At 41.3% G+C, this 9,643-nt stretch overlaps 1 protein-coding gene across 1 annotated transcript; it reads right to left on the minus strand.

Moving 5' to 3' along the window:
• Positions 1-757: 757 nt before the first annotated feature.
• On the minus strand, positions 758-4,126 carry tpbgl (trophoblast glycoprotein like). Its single transcript, XM_008332919.3, has one exon. It carries the CDS (start codon positions 3,897-3,899, stop codon positions 2,823-2,825), a length of 1,077 nt encoding a protein of 358 aa, XP_008331141.1. The 5' UTR covers positions 3,900-4,126; the 3' UTR covers positions 758-2,822.
• Between the last annotated feature and the right edge of the window lie 5,517 nt (positions 4,127-9,643).

Genomic DNA, 9,643 nt, shown 5'->3' on the forward strand with positions numbered 1-9,643 from the left:
TTTGACAAGTAGTTGGAGAGCATAAGGAAGTCTTAGGGGAAAAAAAGTGACTGGAGGTATAGAAAAGCCCAAGTGCTGAACAGGACAATTGTATTGCAATATTTCTGCTCTTATGTTTAAATTGACCTGATTTAAATGAAGTCACGGTCATGAAAAATTATGCAAGATTAAATGAATGTCACTGTTACTCACAGGGAGGCTGGGTTTTTGTCAGGGATCACGTGCAACTTCTATTTTACCTCAAGTGAATATTCTTCATTTTTATTGCTTAAAATAAACCAACATTTTTAATAATGTAAAAAATGAAGGCCCTAATGTAAACATTAGGAGATTATTAGTGAGTAGCAATGCATAACCCAGGATCTGTGTACAGCATGCACTGTTTATAGTTATATGGATGTGATGACTTTGGTTAGCCTCTCCTATCAGATTCGATGATGTTTGACCCCAAGTGAGTGTGTCACTGATGTAGCTGGTCATAAACTGTTGGCCAGCGTATATAAACGTATGAATCCCAATGAATATTTATTTATATATTCTTGTACCAGAAATAGAAAAATAGTAACAGATCTTTACATAACATTCTAGTGGTGTGAAGAATAGTCAAGCTATATGTCTATTTCTATAATCTTGGCACCCAACCACAGAGCTTTATATAAGAAATTGATGCAAATACAGTGTGTGTTGCAAACGTTATGATGTTAAGTGCTAAAAAAAGTGATATTGTAACTGTTAGAAAAAAGTGTCCACAGCTGGATTTATTTTGATTAAAATATATGATGAAGCATTGTAGTAGGTAGTACATATGTTTAAAGAGGATGCACAATACACCTATACAAATATATATCCATACATGTTTTAATAACCAAAACCAGAGAGAAAGGAAAAACATGGAGAAAACATTGAGGCAGTAGAATTATTTTTGGACCAGTCTTTTCACATAGATGTTTCATCGTACTTTAATCCATAGTCAAATCAGCAGTCAACTTTTGGTGTACTTTATGGGCTTCATGTGTCGCTACATCCATGGGTTTAGAACAGATCTATGCGGTGTACAGCATGTATAGTGATTTTTTTTTTTTCGTATAATGTCTGGATGTCTAATTCTACCTTTTGACTTCAGGATTATTTCTTAAAAGACAGAGAAAGTTTGTCAGTCACCATTAAACACAGGGGAATTCAGGAGTTCAGTCAAACCTTTATTGGTTTATGTACTAAAAGTCATAACAAGAGTAAATGGATTACTTCTGAAGAAATCCCATGCAGACACACATCTTTTCCCACATTTTTACTTTTTTTTTTGTTTGACATAGGATCAAAACCTAATTTGAACTGTATCACCGTTAATAATCTGTAGGCCATTAGTCACCGAGGTTTATGAAAGTCATTAAAGGCCTCATTTAATTTACAATGTTGGTTTCAAATGATCCCTCACGTTCTCTCATACGCGGTGGCATTTTCTCAAACGGACATGTTAACTTTTTTAAAAATACAACAGGAAACTGTACATCTCCGGCATAGCACTGCTTCAAGTCTAGATTTCCTGATAGAGGATGAAATGTAAAGTATATACCTGCCAAATTACAGTACATCCTGCATTTGATATTCTACTGTTGTTTCTAGTTGACTATCTTACTATATGTTGACAACAACCACAGTCATCTTTTGCCCGTTTATAAAAGAACAGTCCAGCGGTACACACCTTTCTAGTCAAGGATACACACAAAAATCGGAACTAGGACAAGGTGATTCCAGTACTGCTCATCTACACTAAGAACACAGATCTGATGAAAGTCCCAGCTTTTTTTAATATCCCAGATTTTCTTTCCATCTCTTTCACTGTCTTAAATTTCAGTTTTGAAAAACACTCACATGTTCCCTTTAACGATACTTCGATGTTTGTTATGGCTGCGTTTCACAGGTAAGGTACTGGTGTAGCCCAGCTCTTCACACCATACCTTTTATACTGTATATCTGTATACCATGTTACTAGATACTGGGGATTTCTCTCTTAATAAATGAGTAATACTAGTCGGTCTGAAAAGCTGATGTAGTTCGAGCAAGTTAACATGAACGTGGTCTGGTTTGAGGAAAAACGTATTTACATCTGATAAATAATAAAGTTGATGTCAGATAATGTTCGGGATAACTGTAAAAATCCTGGAATTTATGAGAAATTATTCCTCCACCTTCTACTGCAAACATTTTTCATGGGGCAAACGGAGAGTTGCAGCCAATCCCAGCATTGAGCTGCAGGTGAGGGTGGGGGTGGGGTGGTGTTTCCTGTGCTGATGCCCAGTTCATTAAAGGGCCACATATAAACAACTGTTCATGTTCAATCCTGCGAACAATGTAGGAATGTCTAATTAACGTAATCCTGAATGTTTTTGGACTGTTGGCTGAAACAGCAGGACCTGGAGAACACACACACACACACACACACACACTAGGAGAACATACAAACTCCATACAGAGAAAATCAGTTGTCAGATATTGAACCATTGACGTTTTAGCTGTAAGGCAGGAGCATTAACCGGTCTGCAACTGTGTGGCCTTGAGAAAAAAGAATTCAGGACATTTGGTATTAACTCATTGTATAAAACGAGCACGATATGATGACATCACAGTATAATTGAAATGAATCAGTGTAAATTGAAAACCATTAAAGTGTCCAATGTTACAGTCAATGTGACGTCTCCAGCTGTAAAAGATAAACACTTGACGGTCAACTGTCTTTGGCTCTGTGCATGTCCCAGACTGAGGGGAGATGACAGTTTATCGACCAGCTGCGTAATATAATGTTTTGTTTCCCCGGTGAAGGGTTAAACGGCCACGTTGGCCAGTCTCGGGTCAGAGTCCTGCTCGTACCGGTAATGGTACACTTCCATCTGGTCTCGGCACGCCTCTCTGATATTGTTCAGCCACCGTTTAATGCCCCCCCGGTTGAGGTAGAGCACCATCAGGAACACCACCCCGATCAGAGCCAGCACGATGCCCAGGAACACGTAGGAAACCGCCTCGAGGTTCTCGTTCAAACAGTCCAGGTCCTCTCCCTGGAGCTGCTCCACGGGAGTCCCCTTCTTGGCCTCCGGTTCGCTGCACAGCAGATGTCCTGCATCTGGGCACTGGGACGAGTTCTTCAGCCAGTAGTAAAACGACTCCAGCCCACAGCTGCACCGGAACGGGTTCAGAGACAAGTAAACCCGCAGGCGCTTCTGCTGGTAAATGTTGGTGACGTTTTCCCGACCGATGCTCTCTATGGAGTTGTTAACCAGCACTAGAACGTGGAGGTTGTATATGTCCAACCTCGCCAGGGGCAGGGAGCTCAGTCGGTTCCCCGCTAACTCCAGCCTGTGGAGGCTGCGCAAACTTTGTGTGCCGAGCGCACCAGAGAGGTCCGCTACGGCCGGTGTCAAAATACTGTTGTTCAGGTAGAGTGACCGCAGCTCAGGTACTCCGTGGAAAGCTCGGTCTGAGACCGACATCAACCGATTGTGGCTCAGATCCAGCAAATGCAACCGGGGCAGTCCCAGGAACGCGTACGGTTCGATGACCTGGATGCCGTTATAGGAGAGGGACAGCATGGTCATTTCCAACTCCGTGCCGTTGGCTGTGAACGCACCCCGCTCTAAAGTTGAGACATTTCTCCCTGTTATGATCAAAGAGGACGTCCACACCGGTATGTCCTCAGGTATCTCAGTGTCCTCCCCTTCACGGCAGGTCACAGTCCCCGAGTCTCGGTCACAGATACAGGAAAATGGACAAGCATCGTCCGTCCTGACAGGCGAGGACAACAAACAAACAACAGCAGCGTAGTAACACCAAAACAACTGCCTCCAAGTGGGGAAGAGACGCTTCGAAGTGTTGGCACAGTCAAATATCCACATCTTCGCCCGCATTGTGCTCTCAAAACGGGTGTTCGCCGGTGTGTCCTGTAGAGGCTTCTGCCCACACCAGTCCTCTCGGGTATTCAAAGTCCAATCAAACTGACATCGGTCACTTTGAACCACCAATACGCAAAAACGCACCACCCGTGCTCATCCCGGCGTTCCGCGTCTCTCTCTCTAGAAAACAATACGAGTTCTCCTTTGGGTTTTTACGCACGAGGAAGACGGTGAAAAGCTCTGTTTAGCTGCAGGGAAATCTGCTGATTCGCTCTCCCTTGGTGTTAATTTTGACGCCTGTCACATACACACAGAGAGGGAGAGAGAGAGGAAGAGGGGGGGGGGGTAGAGGGAGGGAGAGAGAGAGCGCGCGTGGGGGGTGGGTGAAAAAAAATCCACTAATTTCAATTCATTCTAATTTATACTTATTCATTTTAAAGTTATTTTTAAAGTAGGATATATGGGCCCTTTAAAGTGTTCACAGCAAACTGATTATCTTGGGGTTGTAAAAGCAATTTCCCCAAGTTTGCACACAAATAACCACATTCATCATGGCTAACACTGGATAATTTAACTCCACACGAGTCGGTTGTTTCCTTCTCATCAGGTTTCCATTATCGCATCCTTAATTTACTGCGTCTTATATTTGCTGTAAATCAGCCGAGGTAATTAAATGCAGGCAGTGGAGCCTGTTTAATGGAACCTTGGTCAGACCTTTCTAATTGATCCCACTTGTATGGAATAAAAAGTGACTTTGGAACTATCGCTACAGTCCAGTCGGTGAAGCAATCGATAAGCCATGACACACTTTTTTTTTTTTTTTTTGTGGCTTTTTTGGGGTACAACAGTAAGGTTGGACTTTTTTTCCTTGACAGAGCAAAAAATCAACAGTTAGTCTGAGCAAAAGGAGGGGCTGAAGCCTGAACTGGTCAATAATTGATCACAATGCCACATGTAGAGATCAACATCCTTCCAGTGGTCAATGGTCAACGTTATGTGTCTAGTAAACTACCCAACGTTTCTAGACTGTAAAGGGCAACTGGCATAATCAAAGAAAGAAAAATATTCTTCCAAGTAAATAAATAGGGGAATTAGAAATGAAAGAAGAGAGTGTTCAGTAGACGGTGAAAATGAAAAAAGGTTTCAGCACCACGGACAGCGCTACAGGAAGCTATAGACCCAGACAATTACAATTCAGGACCTTGGATAGCGCATAAAAACACTCAAACGGAAGCTGTTAGATGGATGGAAAGAATTTTTTTTTTAGCTCCATCTCTTCTCATTTAAGGTCTATGTTGTTAGATTATTTTTAACACATGTATGTGACCAAATCTAGTTCCTATGGATGTATATTGGTTATCCAAAGCTAAATTAGACTTACAGTTTGCTCAGCCGTACTATTTAAACGTGTTAATGGTGGCTGTTTTAGCTAATAGTCACAAACACCACCTGAGATCTGGTACTTTATTTATTTCCAGGGTTGAATACTCAAATACAGACCAAATACAGGAACCTGGCAGCAGTTTTTTATAATATCACAAATTACATTTTTATGATATATGACGTATGTGACTAAAACTATGAGAAAATAATAAACAAACTAAATATAATATAATAACAATTAAATATATTATAACATTTAGGTCTAATGTTTATGTAGGAACAGGTGGCCAGATATGGATAGGTTGAACATAAATATAGACACTGTGTGTGTGTGTGTGTGAGAGAGAGAGAGAGGGGGGGGGGGGGGGGAGAGAGAATGTGACATAGAGACAATGGGATAGACAGAGATAGAGAGTGATGGAGAATCGCCTCACTTCTGGTGTTCCCGATAAGGAGAAAATGGCCATAATAATGTCAGCTTGTTTTGCCTGCTAAGGCATATGGGACAGTAATTCTCTCCTCCTAAAACAAGGACATCTGCACAGTCGTCCTTGTTGCCATTCAGGATCCCTGTGCCGCCTACACCGGGGTTGGCTCTGTGAAAACTACACAGAAACCTGATTTAGGGTGTGCAGCTACCCACAGGCTGTTGTGGGGATATTGTTATGGTGCCCTCCTTGGGCTTGACACTGAACCCTGTAATTGATTTTCTCTAGGCTGCCCATCCCTATCTCCTGACTACAGTGAGTGTGTGACCAAATAAGTTGCCAGTAACCTTGGCAGCAGAGTTTTGTACGCCCTGGTCTTTTGTTATGTCTGGCAGCTCTGGCTCACATGCTAAATTAGCATTGGCAGGTGCTACGGGCTACAAATGCAATGGTTACATTTGTGTTTGTTTTGTGTGCGAAGTTGTTGTTCAACTGGCAACAGCTAATTCTCACAGCTTTAGAGCTTTAACTCTCATAGCTGCTTTCATGGATCACCGTTCCAGGGCCGTTTATCATTCGGTAACCTTGTTTTTGTCGTGTTCTCACAGTGGATTAAGGAACATGGGGCCAGCTGTTCACTGAACATGTGGCTCTTTTTATTAGTTTGGCAGCACTTACAGTAGCACGCTGCACAGCTTGTCCCCACACATCCCACCTCTTGTACATCCGCAGACACCGTCCTCATGTATACCAGCCTTTTCCTACGTGTAGAGCAGACTTGTCAACATATGATGAGTGTAAAGGCAGTCTAGGTTCTATTTACTCACCTGTCCAGCTGGTGCAGGATTAACACTTGCTCATTATGAACCGACGTGACTCGTGCGAAGGACACAAGCGGTGTGCACCCTACAAAGACAGCCGAGACTGTCCCTAAAACTTGGAGGACACACAGAGGAGAGGAAGTGAAAGCTTAGACCAGAGATATTAAACTCACACCACTCTCTTTGATATTATGCAATGTTGGAATTTAGTTTGAATACAAAAATACATACTGTAATTCTAGTGGTGCTGCCACAAGGGCGTTTCAGGTCATTTCTTTTAAACAAAGCAGTGTCAAGAAAAATGTTTATATTCCTGAAAGTTATTTAAATGCTAAACAAGAACATGGCGTTTTCATTGCACCTTATTTTGGAGTCTTTGAAAACTCAGTTTAGAGTTTTTTTTGTGTTTGATGTAAAACGTAGGACCAAGTTATTAAGAAATCATGGTCAAATTAATCTATTCATTAAATATGTAGGAAAAAGAAAACGGATGGATCACATTGACAAAAGTTGCCAATTTGGTGTTCATGATTAGTAAAAGATAAGACATTATCTGAATTATTTATGCGTTTTTGAGGGACAGACCCTCTTTCAAATATGTCTTTCCTACAGTAGGACAGAGGTTTCTCATGGTGCTGTGTGTAGAGAGACAAAGGGCATCTATTAGGAAATGTCTTACAGGTCATTTTAGACTACATCAACCATCATCTCTCACTCAAGTTATATTGAGTTTTGCATATGAACCGATGTTATTCTTATAATTATTTTCTATTTTAATACGTGAGATGTGGTCTGATTGGTTTGACCAATGAGGTATCTGACAAAAAAGTGGCTGTGCAAGATGAGAGTTTTTCGTTGGGTAAGGCCTGTACTCCAGGTTTGTAGGACAGGGTTATTCTAAGGTTACAAAAAAGCAATCCTCTAGCTTTTCATCACGCTCTGCCCTTAGATGACTCCAAATGTTAAAAACTCCTTCCAGTGTGTAAAGTTTGGTTTTGCTTTTTGGACTAACGTCCTAATTAATCACTCATGTGTTCAGGTGTGTTCAGGTGATAGGGCGAGGAGCACACAGCCATGACAGCCATTGCACTCTTCACTTCGATTTGTGTGTTGTTCTAAAGCAGGTTCTGCTCATGATTGGCTGTAAATTCACCTAAACGCTTGTTTTATTTCTCTCTCTGTGTGTGTGAGATTGTGAGCATAACTTATAAGACACAAACATCTGAGTTGAAAAGTTGAAGGACTCACGTACACTCAGGGCTTCGCTCTGTCAGTCTAACCGTGACAGTTTGAGATAAGTGTGGGCGTGCTGTGCTAGCAGTCACTTAAAGACAAGCGGTTCATTTGTCATTTCCTCTGGATGAACTACTGTAAAGATAGGACACACCGCGCATTTATCACTCTTTCTAGTGCAATCGTCCTCATATTCAAGAAGCGGTCTACGCCTTCATTTGTCCAGCCCATCTGTCTCTCAATCTGTCCACCTGTCTATTCGCAAACCTGCTTCTTAAACAGAACTCTGCCACTGGATGAATAAGAGATGAGGGAGGAGAGGAGCGGATGGAGGTGGATGAGAAGTGAAGAAGTGCAGTGGAGTCCAGGCAAAGCCTTGTGGGGATCAGGGTGTAAATGGATCTTGAGGAGCTGGTGTCACCTGTCCAGGGACCATTAATTAGTCATTTAGACTTGTAATGGAGTGAGCCACAGCCAGACAGGCACAACTGGCCAAACAAAGCCAAGTCACTCATTTAGATGAGTTAGCAGTGGCTGCTGATCACTTTGTGTGCCTGGAGTAGAAAACAAAGTGAGGAGAGTGAAGTGGATGGAGAAGAGTGAAGTGGATGCATCAGCAAGTCCATGTTAATAACACAGGCTGTGATCCAACATAAGAGGACGGAATCTCTCATTAGAATAATAATGACATAACAACAACAGTGGTATTAACCGTCGGGAAAATAACACAACAAATGTTTAGGTAATGTGTCAAATCAGAGAAAGCATGTAAAATTACACAAAGAATGTCTAAAAATATTCATAAAATCTAAAAGTTTGTACCTGAGAATTTGAAGCTCAGGCATAAATATTATATAATGTAAAAAAATTATTTATTTAAGGGATATAATAGGTATGATATAATATTCAATTAACTGCCTTCATCCTTAATAGAGTAAAAAGGAAATATTCCTTGTGAAGGTTGCAGGTGAGGAAATGTATAATACATAAAGCCTTTTTTTTTTTACATTACAGTCTGAACGACTCGGGGGCATGTCCTCTTCATGTGACGTATCACATTCACCCGATGGTAATCCATAGTCCTCAAAGACTTAGGTTTTGGAATCTCAGTGCAACGTGATCTGAAAATCAATAGTTTTGTGGAGAGGTGAAGATCATGTCACCGACATCGCTCCATAAATAGATGTGAGGTACTTGGAACGGATTATGTGAATGTAGTTTTATTAATGTTGTATTTTGCTGATAGTGTATAAATTAAATAGAACATTGATGTTGATGAGTGTTTAGTATTTTTATTCCCAGGGCAACATTCAAAGGACATTAAATGTGTAAGATTTTAATGACATTAAAAAATGAGCACAAATTAAGCCTTGGGTTGAACTTAATTTAATCAGGGCGACCTGAGTGAGGAAAAGTGATCCATGCATACACAGATATTCATTTTCTCCCCGGTCCAGATGTCCTTATGGTCGGTGGTGACTCCTCAGGTAGCCAGTTGGATTGGTTTACGCCTCTTCCTGGTTCATATAGTCATTTCTAATGATCACATAACACACAAATTGATACGGATACTTGGCCTGTATTGTCTCTATTTAGATTGAATTACAAAATGGTTGATATCTGATGTTCAGGTGACCGCTGCCTGTCCGTCTGACGATTACCGCCTAATGATACCAGGGCCGTGTGGCAGCTAAGACACTCCTGCTGGTAACGCCTGACACTGATACCCTGGAAAGTGAACCAAGGGCCTGAATCATGACTAGACACTGGTCTGACTGACACACCTCCAAACTTAAAATGAAGAGACATTCAAGCTCATTACCAACAGATCTAACCCTAACCCATTACTTATTACTTTTAGGCACAAAGTCAGCATTTCAATGGACCAGCTGAA

Source organism: Cynoglossus semilaevis, chromosome 19 (genome assembly GCF_000523025.1).
Source record: "Cynoglossus semilaevis isolate Cse_v1.0 chromosome 19, Cse_v1.0, whole genome shotgun sequence".
Taxonomy (NCBI): domain Eukaryota; kingdom Metazoa; phylum Chordata; class Actinopteri; order Pleuronectiformes; family Cynoglossidae; genus Cynoglossus; species Cynoglossus semilaevis.